The sequence below is a fragment of the Budorcas taxicolor genome, chromosome 22 (assembly GCF_023091745.1).
Source record: "Budorcas taxicolor isolate Tak-1 chromosome 22, Takin1.1, whole genome shotgun sequence".
NCBI lineage: Eukaryota > Metazoa > Chordata > Mammalia > Artiodactyla > Bovidae > Budorcas > Budorcas taxicolor.
The window spans coordinates 47,126,704-47,145,617 of record NC_068931.1 but is presented as its reverse complement, the minus strand read 5'-3'; the positions used below and the strand labels follow the sequence as shown (position 1 = coordinate 47,145,617).

Genomic DNA, 18,914 nt, shown 5'->3' with positions numbered 1-18,914 from the left:
TGTTTTTGCAAGAAATAAATCTTTTTTACTTAAATTTTTCCTAAAGTGACAGTTTGCCACATATTTTAGCTTTTTGTTTAATAACCGGTGACTGCTCAGAAAATGTTATAAATTTTATATTATTAGACATTGATACATGTGACTCCAACAAATTTTTACCTCAATTGATGGCTTCTGTGCTGTAATGGCATAATTTCCTCCTGGCTAATGAAATTATTCACAGAGGTATTTGAATTTGTTGATAAATTGTTTGGGAAATGACATTTCATAGTTAGGCTGGGAGATCATTTTCCTGTCCATCCTAGGAAAAATGCTTTTCTGTTTCAAGTCATTTGAAAACTCTCTTAAATATATTAATATGCTTTTTTCATTTTGTATAGGATTATACTTGTACATGTTGGTTGAGCTAGAAGGAAGTTTTGAGGTTAATGGGGTCAATATGGCCTGATAGTGGTAGGCTCCTTACGTTGTTTTGTTTAGCACAGCTGAACCAGGCAGGTAGAATAATGTATTTTATCCCTTCATTACATTGATTCTAAAATAAGGATTCTATATTTGTTCATGGTTTTTTGTTTGTACAAAGTCTTGTGAGTAGAATTATTGCATCATAGAGTAAGGACTCTGGATAACATTGTGTTAGATTAGTTTCCAGTACAGCTGTGCCAGTTTGAATTCCACAAAAAACGAGAGACTGTCTCTCACTGCAGTTTTTCTTCCAGTTCGTATCTTGTTTAGATTTTTCATTTCTCAAATTAACAACGGGAACAAACATTTAAAATATGTATTACTTAACTGTTTCTTTTATGGTTTTACTTTCATTTTTAACTTCGTTTTTAACCAGGTTCCTTTATCTTGTTAAAATGTTTCCATAATTTATTTCTCCTTTTCTCATGGCTTTTGATTTGTGTCAGTGTACATATGTAGCATCATGGTTCGTTCACATGTTTCTCAGCAATCACCACAAAATTATTTCTCTGTGTTTGGAGAAGGATTCAGACTAGTAGTGTGTGTAGGTGACCCTACCTCCAGGGACTCCTCAGGAATATAGTTAAACGCAGGACTGAGAAGAAGAGGCCATCTGGGGTCCTGGTTCCAGTGGAAGGTTGAGTGCCTGGAAGGAAGACGACTGGAGACGGAGAAAAGACGCAGCAAGGTGTCTTCTCTGGCCCTGGCATCAGTGGGGCACCAGGCGGCGAACTCTGAAGAGGCTTCATCGAGTGCTTCGCGTTTCATGCTTTTCCTGTGTTCAGAAACAGAAATAGGAATTTTGTTACTTTTCCGTGTTCTTTGTAAGTTTTTCTTTCATTAATCTCAGTAAGGTTAAAGGAAGGTAGTAGGCTTTCTATAAATTTACTAAAATTTTTGTATCTCGTGTGACTTAATGATGTTAATAATACTGGAGGCATTTTGTGTTGAAGAGTGATTAAGAAGAAAACCAGCCTTTTGCTCATAGTTTACATTAGAATGTAAGAAATACATATAACCTTGGGACTTAAAAAATAATCTTTTGCTCCTGAGCTAAAAAATTGTCAATGCATGTATTTTTCAGGAGTCCTGCTTATCATCGTTGCAGTAAACTTTATGAACTGATTTCTTGTTTTAAAACAAGGCGTAAACATTTCCTTATCCTACTTTCCCTAAGAAAGAAAAGAAAACAATTTTCCTGATGTATATTCTTAGATTGATAAAACAGTGATCTAAAAAAGGCTAGTTTCATACTGTCTAAAGCAATGCAGTGACATTGAGGAATTGCTTTTAAGTTTTAATGATTTGGTTATAGAATGTTGAAAATACTTGTAAAAATAAAAATTTGGGGTAAATCCATTTATTTGGAACACTATTATGGAGAAACCTACTTACATTTGGGAAATGAGAAGTAGAAAGCCTTATGAATTGAAAGAGATCCAAAGCCGTATTTCAGAGCACATATTCTTGGCGTCCATTGGCCAGTCTGTGTATTCTTGATTTAATATATAGTTGATTAGATGATTCCTAAGCCATCAACATATTGTTGAGCAAGAATTAATTAACAACATGGGAAAGACTGGAAGAGCCCTCATAGAAGAAAAAAAGCCAACTGAAAAGTCAAAAAATGTTCCAAAACCTCTTGGGAACGTTGAAACCGATAGCCCCTTAGTATTGAGGGATTCACTGTTACAGCAAGGTGCATCTGTAGATGCTAAACAAAACTGTCATGACAAGAGAAGATACACTATTATATAGTTTTACAATTTGGTATTATTTCTATTAAAATTATTTCAATAAAATTAGCGTTTAAAATGATAGACTATTGCATCTAGAAAATGTGAGTGTATACAATAATACTGTGTGAATTTCTCTATAGCTGAGGTTTTACTGTAACAAATGAATTATCCCCTAATCTGAAAACAAATTAATAAAATTTCTCTTCTCCCTTAAATAGCTATTCTCATTTGCTTTTGCTTTCACTGGCAGTATTTTTATCTTTTTTTTTTTTTTCTATTTTCTGTTTGTTTCTTTTTTTTTCTTTTGATGATGAAGTCCTTTCTCATTAAAAAAAATTTTGTGTATATTCAGTCTATAAAGGAATATGTTAAATACATTGTTATAAAGAATATCTGTGAGTGAAAACCTGTGAAACCACTACCCATTTTTTAGGAAAGGAAATTGCCAGTATCTTTGAAACCTTGCCTTTTCCTCTTTGAGTTAAATCACTGTTCTGGATTTTGTGTTTCCTCTTGCTTGTTTTACCATATATGTGTGAGAAGAAGTAATGTTCAGTTAACTTGCTTTTGAAATGTACATGTGGTATACTGTGTACATATTCACATGTTGATGTGTCGAATTGTTTAGTATTTTATGAAATACCTTCAAAGTATTGAGTCTTTGATTCCTTAAGGTTTCTTCACTTTGTTTTTCAGTTTACAAAAGTAATTTGTGCTAGTAATTGATAACTTTAGACATGGAAGTATAACACAAAGGGAAAGTCCCTCATAGGCACAGTTATTACTCAGCTAGAGTCATTATCAGTACTGTTTCTCTGGCATATTATGTCATCTTTTTTTCTCATTAAAAAAAAATTCTCATTTTTCTTTATTAAAAAAGCCCTTTCTAACCACAGAGCCACTGTGCCTCTTTTCTGGTGGAGGGAGAAGGGCATTATTCTACTTGAATCTACTATGAAAAGCATCTTCTGGAGTTCTGTGCTGTGACAATCTTAACTGTATTTCTTAGAAATAAATTATGCACCTGTAGATTATAGTAGGTCTGTTTTCTTGTACCACAGCTGAACCAGTGTTCTGTTGATGTACGTTTTCAGTTGTTATTTATTCAGAAGTGTTAAGTGTATAACATGTCTTGGGCACTATTCTTGCAGTCTTACAGCCATTGCTGCTGTGAGCATTTTTGCATATGTTTCTGAATACTCACACTGCATATTCACAAAGTGTAAATGCCTTGATGTGGATTTGTTGGGTCCAGGGGTATGATTATGTAATATTTTGATATTCAGCTTTTATAGAGAAGTTTGGCAGTTGCTTCAAAAGCATTCATTGTACCAGTTTCAACTTCAGTGATGTATGAATGTGTTATTTTCCTTATACTTTATCTGCATTGTATTGTTGGTCTTTTAATCTTTGTAGTCTGGTAGGTATAGAGAAGGCAATGGCAACCCACTCCAGTACTCTTGCCAAGCAAATCCCATGGACGGAGGAGCCTGGTGGGCTGCAGTCCATGGGGTCGCGAAGAGTCGGACACCACTGAGCGACTTCACTTTCACTTTTCACTTTCATGCATTGGAGAAGGCAATGGCAACCCACTCCAGTGTTCTTGCCTGGAGAATCCCAGGGACGGGGGAGCCTGGCAGGCTGCCGTCTCTGGGGTCTTACAGAGTTGGACACACTGAAGCGACTTAGCAGCAGCAGCAGTCTGGTAGGTGACAGAGTAATGAAGGTCAATATCTTCTCATAGTATTAAATTTCTGAATATTAGGAAATACTCATTAAGCCTCTGGGTACAGTTAACAGTTAATGGACTTCCCTGATGGCTCAGTGGTAAAGAATCTACTTATAATGCAGGAGACGTGGCAGGAGCCGTTGGTTTGATCCCTGGATCAGAAAGATACCCTGGAGAAGGGAATGAAAACCCACTCTAGTATTCTTGCTTGGGAAATCCCATGGACAGAGGAGCCTGGTAGACTACAGTCCATGAGGTTGCTAAACAGTTGGACACAACTTGGCGAGTAAACAACAACAATAACAAAGTGATACGCACATTAATGTAAAGCCATTAAAATGTAATCTCATAACAAGTACATAATGAAGGTTTAATTTGGATGTGGTCTTGTAGCCTAATTGTAGAGAAGTCAGAAGTATGGCGTGGGCTTTAGGAAATTTACTATTTAGTTGGAGAGAAAATGTTAAGGTGAGGGAAAAGTAGCAAGCAATTATATGCTTGTATGGTGAAACCCTATAATTTGTGAACCTAAAGCTCAAATGTTTTATTGGCCTAATAAAAGTTAATCAAGACTTCTTGCGAAGGTTAATCAAGACTTGTTGGAGTAAGAGTGAAAACTTGAGGGAGCTTTGAAGGATGAATGTGCCTGCTCTGAATCGGTGGAGTTTATAGGAGAGTAGATATCAAGAAAGGAGAGATTTGAGTAGTCAAAGGAGTAGAAATAAAAATGGCACTGTTCGGAGTCCTGACAGTGAAGAAGCTGCTTTGAATAGAGCAGGACTTCAGGAGACATTGGACATGTAAGTTTGCTAGGAAAGACATTGTTATGGAGGTTCTTATAAATAAGGGACTTTGGACATGGTTCATTCAGAGATAAGATGATCTTCGCATTTTTCAGCAGGGGAACGATGATGAAAAAGTTTTACGAAGGATGACCAACTCTGCACTGATGTTCTGATGAGGGACCAACAGAGAGGCACGGTTGCTCCTTTATTTGTACAAAGTGATTCTAGGTATTGAGTAGGATAGGATGGTGGTAGTGAAAATAGGGAGGAGGCAGTTGATAAGAAAATGTAAAAAGCAAAGTAAAACAATAGAACTTAATGAGTAGGTTGCAGGGGTGAAGATGGAGGACAAAAGGCAAGGAAAGGAGTGATTTCTGTGATTGAACAATTGATAACAAGTCTCCTCACTCATAACTCTGAATTACAGCCACTGTTTTACAGGAAGCATGAAAACTCAGCACTCTGCCCTCCCCAATTGCTCTCTGTAGCCGATGAATTTATAGAATGAAAAGTATTTTAGTGTTAAACATCACTGATGATAATTAATATGATTGTTTTTGTAAAGATTAAATTATTTTAGTTGACTCAAGTTTGCTATATTATGTTTAAATCTCATAAAATTTGAACAATTTTGGTGTGTGCACACTAGGAGGATTATTTTTAAATGTTCTTATAAAGCAATGTTTAGTGATGATTGTAACCGATTGATTATTGAAATTTAGATGCAGAGTCAAGTGTTCATTGAAGGCATTCATTGTTTAAATGAGTACTAGAACATTGAATAATGAATCAGTGTAAAACTATGAAAAGTTCTTTGTGAAGAAAATACATTTCACTTTTTAAAAATACACTTCTGAAGAATGACTTCATTAGATAATCTTTTTTAACTACATAATCTTCTGTATGTTGGAAATTATTTATGTCTTAACTCTCCCAACTTAGAAGTTTCAGAGTTTTAAATTTTCTCTTAAATGAATGCTCTGTATATGTAATTGAGTATAAAGTGTAGAAAATAAAACACAGCAAAGAAAGAAACAAACAAAAACTCCTGAGTCTTGACTAAAGTTCTCCTGGGGAGAGTTTTTTTTTACTTTCTCAGACTTTTCACTAGAAGATACTGTAGTCAAGGATGAAATGTAATAATTTTGAAGGGTTGTGTTATATTTTGATTATAATTAGAATATTACAATAAAGAAGGATAAATGCTTAAAATTGAACCTGCTTTAGAGTGACCTTACTTTCATGATTCCAAGATGCGTGTGGCTTAGTACTTTATTCTGTTGTATTTTAACAATAAAAATTTCAAAATTTGGCAGAGTCTTTATCAGAAGTGCCTTGTTATTGTGGGTTCTTCTGTTATTGAATTTGTTATTGGAATATTACCTTTTTTTTTTTCCTCCCCAGTTCAAAGCAGTATTCAGCGGTTTCAAGAGAAGTTTTTTATTTTTGCTCTGACACCTCAGCAAGTTAGAGAGATTTGCATATCCAGGTAAGAGGAGTTTGGAATGTGTTTTCTGAGATGTTTGTGTCTTAGTCTGCTCTGCCTGCTATAATAGAGTACCACAGATGGGGGGTGGCTTAAACAACAGAAATTTTTCCTCTCACGTTTCAGGGGACTTGAAGTCCAAAACTGATTGACAGATTTGGTTTCTTCTGAGGCCTCTCTCGTTGGCTTGCACTGCAGGTGGCTGCCTTCTTGCTGTGGCCTTCTTCACATGGCCTTTCCTCTGTGTGCCTGTGTGTTTCTGGTGTGTCTTTTTCTTCTTATAAGGACAGTACTCCTGGTGGATTAAGGCTCCACCATTGGGACCTCATTTAACCTTAATGACTTCTTTAAAGCCCCGACTTCATAGTCACATTGGGAGTTAGGGCTTTAGCATATGAATTTTGGGGGGACACAGTTCTGTCCATAACAGTTGAGCCATTTCTCCTTAAGTAAGCATAATATACTTGGACTAAGGTTGCCTACTGCTGTCAAGTCGCTTCAGTCATGTCCGACTCTGTCTGTCCCTGGGATTCTCCAGGCAAGAACACTGGAGTGGATTGCCATTTCCTTCTCCAGGCTAAGGTTAGGCAAATATTTAATAAATATTCTGGAACCAGACATCCTGGGGTGTGAAGTCAAGTGGGTCTTAGGAAGCATCACTACTAACAAAGCTAATGGAGGTGATGAAATTCCAGTGAGCTATTTCAAATCCTAAAAGTTGATGCTGTTAAAGTGCCACAGTCAATATGCCAGCAAATTTGGAAAACTCAGCAGTAGCCACAGGATTGGAAAAAGTCAGTTTTCATTCCAATCCCAAAGGAAGGGCAATGCCAAAGAATATACAGACTGCTGCACAGTTGCACTCATTTCACATGCTCAAAATCCTTCAAGTGAGGCTTCAGCAGTATATGAAACGAGAACTTCCAGCTGTACAAGCTGGATTTACAAAAAGCAGAGGAACCAAAGATCAAATCGCCAACATCTGTTGGATCATAGAAAAAGCAGGAGAATTCTAGAAAAACATCTGCTTCATTGACTACACTAAAGCTTTTGACTGTGTGGATCAGAACAAACTGGAAAAGTCTTAAAAGAGATGGGGATACCAGGCCACCTTACCTGCCCTTGAGAAACCTGTATGCAGGTCAAGAAGCAACAGTTAGAACCAGACATGGAACAACAGATTTGTTCCAAATTGGGAAAGGAATATGTCAAGGCTGTATATAGTCACCCTGCTTATTTAACTTATATACAGAGCACATCATGTGAAATTCCAGGCTGGATGAAGCACAAGCTAGAATTAAGATTGCTAGGAGAAGTATCAGTAACCTCAGATATGCTGATGACACCACCCTTATGGCAGAAAGTGTAGAGGAATTAAAGAGCCCCTTGATGAAAGTGAAAAAGGAGAGTGAAAAAGTTGGCTTAAAGCTCAGCATTCAGAAAATGAAGATCATGGCATGCGGTCCCATTACTTCATGGCAAACAGATGGGGAAACAATGGAAACAGTGACAGAGTTTATTTTCTTGGGCTCCCAAATCACTGCAGATGGTGACTGCAGCCACGAAATTAAAAGTTGCTTGCTCCTTGGAAGAAAGCAATGACAGCATATTAAAAAGCAGAGACATTACTTTGCTGACAAAGGTCTGTCTAGTCAAAGCTATGGTTTTTCCAGTAGTTATGTACGTATGTGAGAGCTGGACAATAAAATAGGCTGAGCACCGAAGAATTGATGCTTTTGAGCTGTGGTGTTGGAGAAGACTGTTTGAGAGTCCCTTGGACTGCAAGGAGATTCAATCAGTCCATCCTAAAGGAGATCAGTCCTGGGTGTTCATTGGAAGGAAGGACTGATGAAGCTGAAGCTCCAATACTTTGGCCACCTCATGTGAAGAGCCGAAATCATTGGAAAAGACCCTGATGCTGGGAGGGATTGGAGAAGGGGGACGACAGAGGATGAGGTGGTTGGATGGCATCACCGACGTGGTGGACGTGAGTTTGAGCAAGCTCCGGGAGATGGTGGAGGACAGGGAGGCAGGGGTGCTGCTCTCCATGGGGTCGCAGAGAGTTGGACACTGAGTGACTGAACAACAATTAGAAAAACATTTTAACTTTTTAATAAAACCCCTTTGAATTACTTTTTGTCACTTCTGGCAGAAAATTTTTTTTTTAATGAAAATTTTATTCCAAATATAGCAACATAAAAAAGAATTTGTGTTAACAGCCCCAAAGATAGAATGACATAAAGCTCATCATCCGGAGGCTTTTTTATATTGAATGTGAACATTAATATTTTTTCTAGGATAAGAACATAAATTAGAGGACCATTCTGAGGTGCATGGTTACCTGGACCAAAAAAATTAGCAGAAATCTGAAAACAATTATGAAAAGTACCCTGAGCTATGCCATTTCAAAAAAATAGGATAAACTTAAACACATTTATTAACAGCAATGAACTAAAAAGAGATAGGAAAGAAAAATCTGTACTATATACTTTTCCAATTAAATATATAGTCATCTTTGGTGTTAATATATTATTTATAAGACTTTAAAAAGATTTAGCCTAAAAAAACAGGCTCCTGCAGGTTAAGTGATATTCTGGGATTGTAGAATTAAAATTTGGAACCCAGAATTGAGCCAGTTAGAGGTCTTTTTGCATCCTTTCAAAAAGCTCTTCATTAGAACACTTATTTTCTGTGAGATGTTAATACAAGTTTTTAAAAAATAAAGGTCCTGTAGTTAGGTTTTGGAAATTCTGAATTCAAGGTAGTTTCAAAAGTTCTTAAAGCCAGACTTTTCAGTCTTTCTTATGTTAATGTGCATTCTCAGTCTCCTAAGATGGTGGATTAGAATTTATGGATTTCTCTTAAACATCCTAACATCTTGAAGATGCACACAGTGTTGTTAGGTGGAATAGTATGGGATACAACTTCAGATTCTTGCACTGATCCCATCACTGCTCTCAACAAAGCCTCAGAATAATTTTATACCTTGACCTGGTAAAATTTGAGCTCCCCAGAAGGGGACCAAATATTGAAGAGTAAAAGAGAAAAAAAGGGACAGTACTAAAGATGAGTTCCAAAGACCCAATATCCAAGTAATAGGGGTTTTGGAAAATTTAGAGAAGGAAATTATCAAAGAAGTAAAATGAATGTACATGTTCATTAGGGGCAAGACATTGCAGGAAGTTTTTATATTGGAAGTACAAGCTTGGGAGTATTAATAAACCAACTAAGAAATGAATAGGGTAAATTAAAAGTTATATTTTATATGCCAAGCCATATCATTATTATATGGTTTTGTTTGTATTCACTGATGATCCCTTGCTTGAGAACATTTACTAAGGGTTTGTTAGCTACAAAGCATTATATTACATGGCATGTCACCTTTCCACAAGTTGCTTGCAGTCTATCTAGTTAATGAACTGGCTTATATACATAAAATGATTGTTGGCATTACAGGGTGTCACATGGAAAGAATCAATGCAATAATGACACGTAAGAGCTGATTTATAGATGGAGATTACCACAAGCTTCTTTAGGGTGTTGTGTTGGCCTTTGACTTGGGAGGTTATTTAGTCAGTAGGTTTCAAGATAGATTTTTAAGTGAACAAATCAAAGCATGGAATTTGAATAACATGTACAGTTAGTTAGCCTTAAAAGGGGCCTCCCTGGTTGCTCAGCTGGTGAAGAATCCTCCTGCAATGCAGGAAACCTCAGTTCAATTCCTGGGTGGGGGAGATCCCCTAGAGAAGGACATGGCAACCTACTCCAGTATTTTTGCCTAGAGAATCCCATAGACAGAGGAGCCTGGGGGGCTAGAGTCCATGGGGTCGCAAAGAGTCAGACACGACTAAGTGACTAAGCACACACACACGCTGTCTTAAAAAGGCATGTGCGTAATTTGCTTAAGTGTATAGCATATGTCTGGACAAATATGATAAAGTTGCCTCTGGAGAAGGGAATCGGTGGCCGTGGTCCAAGTTGAGGGATTTTTTTCACTTTATATCTTTTCTGCTGTATCTTTTTGAAGTTTGAACTGCGTGAATGTTATTAATTAGTCAAAAAATGAATGACTAAATTATTTTCAATAAAAATTTTAAATCATGGATGTTCAATCATCTGCCTCCAGGATGGATGGTAGTGATGGTATAGTATAAATATATGTAAAGTCACAAAACTACACTTTAAGATGGTTAACATGATAAAGCTCAGCTTTCTTTATAATCCAGCTATCACATCCATACCTGACGACTGGAAAAACAGCCTTGACTAGATGGACTTTCGTTGGCAAAGTATTATCTCTGCTTTTTAATAGGCTGTCTAGGTTGGTCGTAACTTTTCTTCCAAGTCCCAGTTGTGGGAAGGATACATTCTCTAAGGAGCTCTGATTCTACCCTTACAGTACTTTCTACCACTTACTTTGAAAAAGAGTGGTTCATTTGACTCTGTTAGCATATTACACATTCTGGATTTGGATAATTATGCTTCTTGTGGTATCATGTAACTTCTGTCCTTATGGTTCTCAAATTTCGCTGTGTATTAGAATCAACTGGGGAGCTTTTAAGACTCCAGATACCTAGATTTCATTCATATCAATTAAATTTGAATCTCTGAAAATAGAAGCCAGCAGCAGTAGTTTTTAAAGCTCCCCAGGCGTTTCCAGTTTGCAGCAAATTTGAAAACTGCGGTGCCTCCATCCGAACCCTTTGCTTATAATGGTGATAAGGTCTAAACCAGAGGCTTGAACACATTCAGGTTTGGGTTTTTTTCTGTTACATCCTGTGAAGACTGATCCGTGACTTCCGCTCTGTTTTTGGCTGTAGCACTACTCCTCCCGTTGGGCACCACTGCCTCTGCAGTCATGCTGTCTCTGTTTCGCATACTGCCAGCTCTCGCATGTTCCCCAGATCAAGGTGTGATTCTCTCCTCACTGCTCTGGGATAGTATCCATGAATGTGCTTTTTTCTTTTCTTAAATTAGCTGGCTTCAAAGAGATTTTTGCTTAGTATATGTTTCCTCCTGTTGCCTACTCCATTAATGGTGTGGCATCTGCCTGAGCAGAGGCCTCTATATTATCCCATGTTTCATCTGCCACATCCTTTCAGTTTGCTACTCTGTTCATCCTTCTTTTGTGTCTCTTTCAGGATTTAAAAGTTGAATCAACTCTACCCTTAGGAAACTAGCATGGTCTTTAGAGTTCATACTGATTGAAATGTGAATTCTGGCTTAACCACTTATGTCTGTATACCCCTGGGTAGGTTACTAAAGCCTATTGAATCTTAATTTACTCAGCATGTAAAGTTGAAGAAACAATCACTATCTCCCTCAGTGACTGGTGGCTGAATGCCATAACCGGCTCTACCGCTGTTTATCTTGGTGCGTAGCATCACCATCTGTCCAGCTGCACCATTCTAAAACCTGGGCACCATGCTTGGTGCTCCCTCCTTATCTTGCCTCTTTGTAACCAGTCAGTCATTTAGTCCTATCAGTTTTTATCCCTAAATGTCATATTCTGTGATATTTATGTTTAAATAACTTTGAAGCATTCATTTTCTGCCTATACAAGGGTAATGATCTCAACTCTCCCAGCTGACCAACTGATCTTTCTAAAGCCCATTCAGTCTTGTCTTCTTTGTGCTTAAAAACCCTGTGTAAAAAAGTGTGTTAGTCGCTCAGTCGTGTCTGACTCTTTGTGACCCCATGGACTGTAGCCCGCCAGGCTCTTCTTTCTGTGGAATTCTCCAGGCAAGAGTACTGGAGTGGGTAGCCATTCCTTTCTCCAGGGAATCTTCCCGTCCTAGCAGTCAAACCGGTCTCCTGCATTGCAGGCAGATTCTTTACCATCTGAGCCCACAGGGAAGCCCTCAGTGATGCCATCTGAAGTCCGCACTCCATTGTTTGACAGCTCTCGGCCACACCTACTCTGCTCGTCTTCGTTTTTAATTTTTTAAATTGAAGTATAGTTGATTTACCGTGTTGTGTTCCAAGTGTGCAGCTAAGTGATTCAGATATATAGATGTTTTTCAGATTCTTTTCCATTGTAGGGTGTTACAAGATACCAGATATAGTTCCTTGTGCTGTACTTTAAGTCTTTGTTGTTTATCTGTTTTATGTATATGGTGGTATATTTAATCCCATACTCCTGATTTGTCCTTTCCCCTAGCTCTCTTTCCCGTTTGGTAACCATCAGTTTTTCTTTCCCTAAGTCTGTGTTTTCTGTTTTGTAAACAGGTTCATTTATACTACTTTTTAGATTCCACATATAAGTGATATATAATATTTAGCTTTTTCTAATTTACTTAACTTAGAAGTAAATGTTTCTTTACTTGGTCCACCCAGTGTTGCTGTAAATGGCATTATTTTATTCTTATTTGTGACTTATATTCTATTGTATGTGCGTATTTTTTATCCATTCATCTGTTAATGGACACTTAGCTTGTTTCCATGTCTTACTGTTGTAAATGATGCTGTGAATATTGGGGTGCATGTATTTTTTTGAAGTACAGCTTTTGTCTCTTCTGGATATATACTTGAGGTGAAATTGCTGGATCAGGTGGTAACTCTAGTTTTTTACGGAACTTCCATATTGTTCTCCATAGTGGTTGCACCAGTTTGCATTCCCACCAACAGTGTAGGAGGGTTCCTTTTCCTCCATACCCTCTCCAGCATATATTATTTGTGTACTCTTTGATTGTGGCCATTCTGACCCATGTGCGGTGATAACCCATTGTAGTGTTGGTTTGCATTTCTCTGATGATTGACAGTGTTGAGCATCTTTTCAGGTGCCTGATGGTCACTTCATTTCTGTTTTGGGAAAATGGCTATTCGCTTCTGTTCATGGGGTGGTTTATTTTCTTGATGTTGTATGAGCTGTTTATATATGTTGGATGTTGATCCCTTATCAGATACAGTATCTGCAAATCTTTTCTACGGTTCCATGGATTGTCTTTTTGTTTTGTAGATGGTTTCCTTTGCTGTGCAAAAGTCTTTACATTTGATGAGGTCCCATTTGTTTATTTTTGCTTCCTTTTCCATGTTAGGAAAATGTTCAGCTGTTATGTCTTCAAATATGTTCCCAGGCCCTTTCTCTCTCCTCCTTCTAGGGGCCCCTGTGAATTATTAGTGCATTTGATGTCCTAGAGGTCTCTCAAACTGTCCTCATTTCTTTTCATTCTTTTTTCTTCCTTCTTCTGCTTGGCAAACCTGAATCATGTTTTAAGGGCCAGTTCAAGTCTGACCTCTTCTGTGATGCCTTTCCACGTTTCCCCAAATATATCCTTTGTCTCTGACTGTACCACTCTCATGAACTTATTTTCTAGTAAACATTTATTTGACTGCTTGAATTTACAAACTTCTGAATGAAACCAACATCTCTTAGCCATACTTATATTCTCAAGGCCTGTTAATATAGCGTGTGGCGTCTAGGAAACACCTTTATGTCTAATGAACGAGTTCAACATGTGAAAGTTCCTAGAGCAGTTACTGGCAGAAAATGTCAGAAGATGCTTAGTCATTACTTGTCATGTTTATGAAGATACATAATACATTGTATTTCCCAGTTGATATTAATTTTCCTTAGTAGAATGAAGCATCAATCCTCAGTGAACTATCCAAACCTTTATGAGTGTTCTCCCATCTATCTTTCTAGGTTAGTCTTTTAAACATTGTGTTCCCAACCTAGCAAGCATTGGCCATGCTTTCCTTTTGTTGAGTATCACCCCACTAGTGAAGCCACTGTTTCTGATGGAACTATGTCTCTCTTAAGTGTAGATAGAACCACTGCTGTCCAAATGCTTTTCTAATTTGTTCAGACTAATTGTGGAAATGGCCTTGAACTTTCAAGACCAGGCTTCCCTGGTGGCTCAGAGGTTGAAGCGTCTGTCTGCAATGTGGGAGACCTGGGTTCGATCCCTGGGTCGGGGAGATTCCCTGGAGAAGGAAATGGCAACCCACTCCAGTATTCTTGCCTGGAGAATCCCACGGATGGAGGAGCCTGGTGGACTACAGTCCATGGGGTCGCAAAGAGTCGGACACGACTGAACGACTTCACTTGGTTCATTTCAAGACAAAATAGAATTTCCCTCTTTTCTGTAATACTTATTTTACATAGTATACTATAATACCATATGATTTTAGTTGTATATATTTGCTACCTACAGCATATGAGACTTTTGAAAGCAAATATCATGTTTTATTTATCTTTGATGCTCCAGCACCCAGACTTTGCAGTGTTTTTTGATTTTGATGAGCAGAATGATATGAGTTACTCACAAGAGGTCAGTGTTGTCTAGGATATTGTGAATAGACATTTGAGAAATGTGGATTACTACTGGCAGGAGAAACATAGTTAACAGTAATAGCAACCAGCTGCTCACGCATGTTGAGCACTTATATCGAGGCACTTCACATGTATTAACACGTTTGTCACCACAGCTTCATGAAGTAGGTGCAGTCATTTTCCATCTTTAACAGATGTAAGCACAGAAAGGTTAAGTCGTTTGCCCAAGGTCCTTTGGTTTGGAACTGTAGAACTCAAGCTGGTGATTACCGTGCTTTATTGCCTTCCAGCGAACGTAGAGAATTGGAAGCAGTTAGAAGGCTAGCCCTGTGGGAGCAAGGTTGAGGGCTGTGTGTACTCTCCAGACAGGACTCAGCTCTCATGATCTTCTCTTTGACACAGTCCAAGATTTATGACAGTGGCTGAGGGCAAGATTTCTTAAACTGTAAAGCGAATACATATCACTTTGGGAACCTTGTTAGAATTCAGATTCTGATTCTGTAGGCCTAAGGGGGGGCCTGGGGCTCTGCATTTCTAACTAGGAAGCTCCCAAGTAGCTACTGTGCTGCTTCATTGTGGACTCCAGTTTGACTGACAAGAGTTTAGGAGTTTCACTGTCAGAGATATTTCATATGGGATTCTGTTAGGTTCTCATCTAGAAATCCTGAGAGATTCTGTGTCCTTAATTGGGTGCATAGTTAGGAAGTTGCTGTGGCATAGAGGTTCTGAGACTCTGGACACCAGTTATTGATCCTAGATCTTATATTAGAATCCCCTGAGCAGTTGTAAAGACTGTTAATGCTCCGACTGTGCTTCAGAGCCAAGAAGGATACCTGGTAAGTGGGCCTTTATGTTTAAAAAATGTTTGCAAGTGACTGGAATACTCAGCAAAGGTTTCAAAACCACTGTGAGCAAATTAATTCATCAGAGTCTTACAACCTAATGTGCTCCTTTCCTGTTAACCAAATCTGTTGTCTGTTGAAATAAAAATGTATTGTGAAAGTTCCTATGAATTGAAAATACTTTAAAATTGCTGTAAAGACAAGACTAAATGTTAAGCATATGAGGACTATCACTACAGTGTTTTGATTAAACCTTCTGCCATTGGTTAGGCTAATGTTCATTTTTTAAGCACTACAAATAAAAATAGCAATAATGCTTTTTTTCTGTTGAGCATAAATCTGTGAATTCTAGTTGTATTTTCCTAATCCATTTGTTTTTCTCTCTTCAACAGGGATTTTTTGCCAGGTGGTAGGAGAGATTATACAGTACAAGTTCAGCTGAGGTGAGTTTGCAGTTTTTCTGTTACTTTAATTTTATGCTTGCTAACTATATGCATATAGTCCTGAATTTGTAAAGTGTAAATTTGAGTACAATATTTAAGTTTTTTTTTTCTTTAATGCAGACTTTGCCTCGCAGAGACAAGTTGCCCTCAAGAAGATAACTATCCCAATAGTCTCTGTATAAAAGTGAATGGGAAGCTATTTCCTTTGCCTGTAAGTTGCTTTTTATTCACCAGGCTTTTGCTTGTGAGTTTATTATAATTACTAACAAGGCTTAAAAATCGTGACTACTTAGTGCCAGTGAACAGTCCCAGCATTAAATACTGTTTTCCATTAGAGAGATTCATGGCTTCTTGGGGAAGTGGCAGATTCCAGGTCTGTGGGAGATGGAAAAGATGAGCTTGAAACATCTTGTTCCAGGAAGTAAGGAAGCTGTGAGAGATTCTTAAGATGATATTAAAAGGCATAGTAGCAGGGCAGGACCTGTAGGGAAGGGCATTAGGGCAGCATGTTGTAGTGGATGTCTGAATGAGCTGGGCCTTGGCCTTGGATGAGATGGTGAAAGTTAGAGGCTGCTGAGAACAACTGGACATGGTGATTGAGGATTCCAAGCTTGAGCCTTGATGGTGCACACCCTTGAGAGATGCAGTGGTGTTTGATTGACAGCCTGTTGAGAGAGAGGGAGAGACACGCACACATTCTCTCTCTCTCTGTATAGCCTGTTTCTCTCTGTCTCTGTCTGTATAGCCTGTTTCTGACCTGATAGATGTCAAATCTTAAAATAAAAATTGTTGAACAGGAGTATGTATCTGGCTTCACTGAGGTTTGAACTAAACTGCTAATTTGCTATAGCTGTGTGGCAGTAAAGCTGTAATCTCAATAGTGGTGGAGCATGGCCTGTTTTTCAGAGTGGTTATGTATCTTAACTGAAGAAGTGCTGTGAGAACAGTGATTCTACCATGATGCTAAGCTCCCATATTCAGCAAAGCGAGACCATTTGACATGGAGATGAGGTGGCTGTTTAGCATTCCTGCTGAGTGCAAGATTTGGCTCTGAAATAAGTATATGAGCAACAGCTGTGAGCAGCTGAGCAAACCAGACAACAAAGTCTAGAAATCTCAGCTCTACCAGGGCCAAGTGGTTGTAGTTGAACCCCAGAGTGACAGTGGCCCATGGCCAGGGCCAACCCCCGTACTCGAAGACCTGACTTACTGGTTATCCGGAGTCTCATTTCTGTCATATATAGCCTGTGGATTTAAAGACCTGAGAAATAGCCTGTTTCATGTATTTTATAGGGCTTGAACAGTACTGTACCGCTGCCTGACTCTTTTTGAAAGATGTCTATAAGGCTGAAATCATGTGGGGATTAAAGGGGAAATTTCAGAGGCTGAGTAGATACAGTTGGGAAGGAATGCGTACATGGTCTTATGCGTGTTCAAAACCTAGGGGACACATTTTGCCTCTTGGGTTTCTGGCTGTAAGCAACAGGAGATCTCAGGAGCTGTCTTTCATCTGGATGAATCATATAAAGATCTAAACCAGGGGAAGAAGCAGCCTCACTTGGAACTAAAGGATGCCACTGGGTCCCAGATGTGCGGCAGAGGAAACCCAGGATTTCGGAATGATAGCACATTTTCCGTGGCTTTTCATATCCAATTATCTTTGTGTTGGATGGGCTAAGGTTTCTTTTGACCTTTAACTTTTATTGCTGTTTTACTCTCTCACTCTCCTTAAAGAAATATCTGACTGTGATAAACTTCTTGGTGTCTATAGACCCACCTGGAAGATCTGTCCAGTATTAAATGATTGTGCTAGTTTTGGGGAGTTGTGTCTCTGAAATATGTGAGGCTGTACTTAAACTCTGGTGTTGCTGCAGAAAATATGATGGTTACAGATGTGTACACACATGTTCCACAAAAGTTTCCAAGTGGACCAGTCTGCGCCAGGCTGTGGTAGAATATTCCATCTTTAAGGTCTGCAGCATCACTGTGGATAGCTCTGAATTTGTCACTCTTTCAGGACTAGGGAGAGAGAAAAACTCAGGTAGTTGAGCACGTTCTCTGGGACATTGTTGCTCAGTCACTGCTGGTTTCTCTCCAGAAGCACTAACTCACCCTTGGATACTTACACTAGGGCTGTTGGTGAACACACTGACTACTCTGTGATGAGTCCCACACTCATCTCTGGAGCCAGGGTCCTGCAGTGGCTCCAGGGGCACTTGTGAGAGAGATGAGGAAATGGAGCATAGGACAAAGGATGTCAAAACAGATTTCAGAAAGAGGAGGCAATAGAGTGGTGGTAGGGGCAAGGGGGAGCTTGCCTGACCCTAGTTAGGCCGTCCCAAAGATCAGATGCCAGTCTTTCCCAAAGAGGTTCTTCATCTTTAGCCTTGTGAATTCCTGTGGGACAGCTGATATAAATGTACGTGGAACTGATGTAGACCTGCTAAGACCTCCCCTTGATCCACGATTGGGATATTGTAATATCTCCCAGTATTGGGATATTGATTGGGATAAGGTAATATGGGCGTTGACTCGCATGTTTATGAGAATCATGTGAGTATACTGCCACCTTAGGAGAAGAATTGAGCTCTTTATCACCATGGAGATCTTCAGGGACTTTGTTCCAGTCGTAAGAAGCATCAACAAGCCACAGAGAAGTTTGACTTGTGGTCCTTGCCCATGACCCTGATTTATTGCACAACAGATCTTGGAGGAATAAGCTTTGACAGTCATGGGATTTCCCATTTGGGCTCTGAGTAAATTTGAATTTGTGTCCTGGAACAGGTCTCAGTCTGTATGACCTTATTGCAGTATGCAGTCAGCATGGATCCAGTGGTTGGATACTCTGCTGCGTGGACAGAGAGTGGACTGAATAGAAAATGGTGTTCCCTTGGTAATAGCAAGGTATCCCTGGATAATAAGGGTCTAATAGTGATGAAAGCAGTTTATATGCTGTTTTTACCCAGATCAAGATGATGGCTTTTAAAAGATACTTTAATCCATTGGTTTTCCAGCCTCTTGAGAACAGGGATGACAGTAAGCAGCTCACAGCAGGGCTTGTAGAATGACATGTGTAGTGAGGACAGACACAAGCCTTGAGGAATGCCCCCATACCACCATTTTTGACCCAGATGCTGCCGTTGTACAGAC

At 38.8% G+C, this 18,914-nt stretch overlaps 1 protein-coding gene across 8 annotated transcripts in view; it reads left to right on the top strand.

Moving 5' to 3' along the window:
* PIAS2 (protein inhibitor of activated STAT 2) overlaps positions 1-18,914 on the top strand; it is a 94,113-nt gene that overhangs the window by 31,086 nt on the left and 44,113 nt on the right. For all 8 annotated transcript variants that reach the window (XM_052660217.1, XM_052660211.1, XM_052660210.1 and 5 more), the window contains 3 exons: positions 6,123-6,207; positions 15,714-15,764; positions 15,885-15,975. In XM_052660217.1, the coding sequence (XP_052516177.1) occupies positions 6,123-6,207; positions 15,714-15,764; positions 15,885-15,975 (227 nt within the window). The remainder of the gene's footprint in view (positions 1-6,122; positions 6,208-15,713; positions 15,765-15,884; positions 15,976-18,914) is intronic.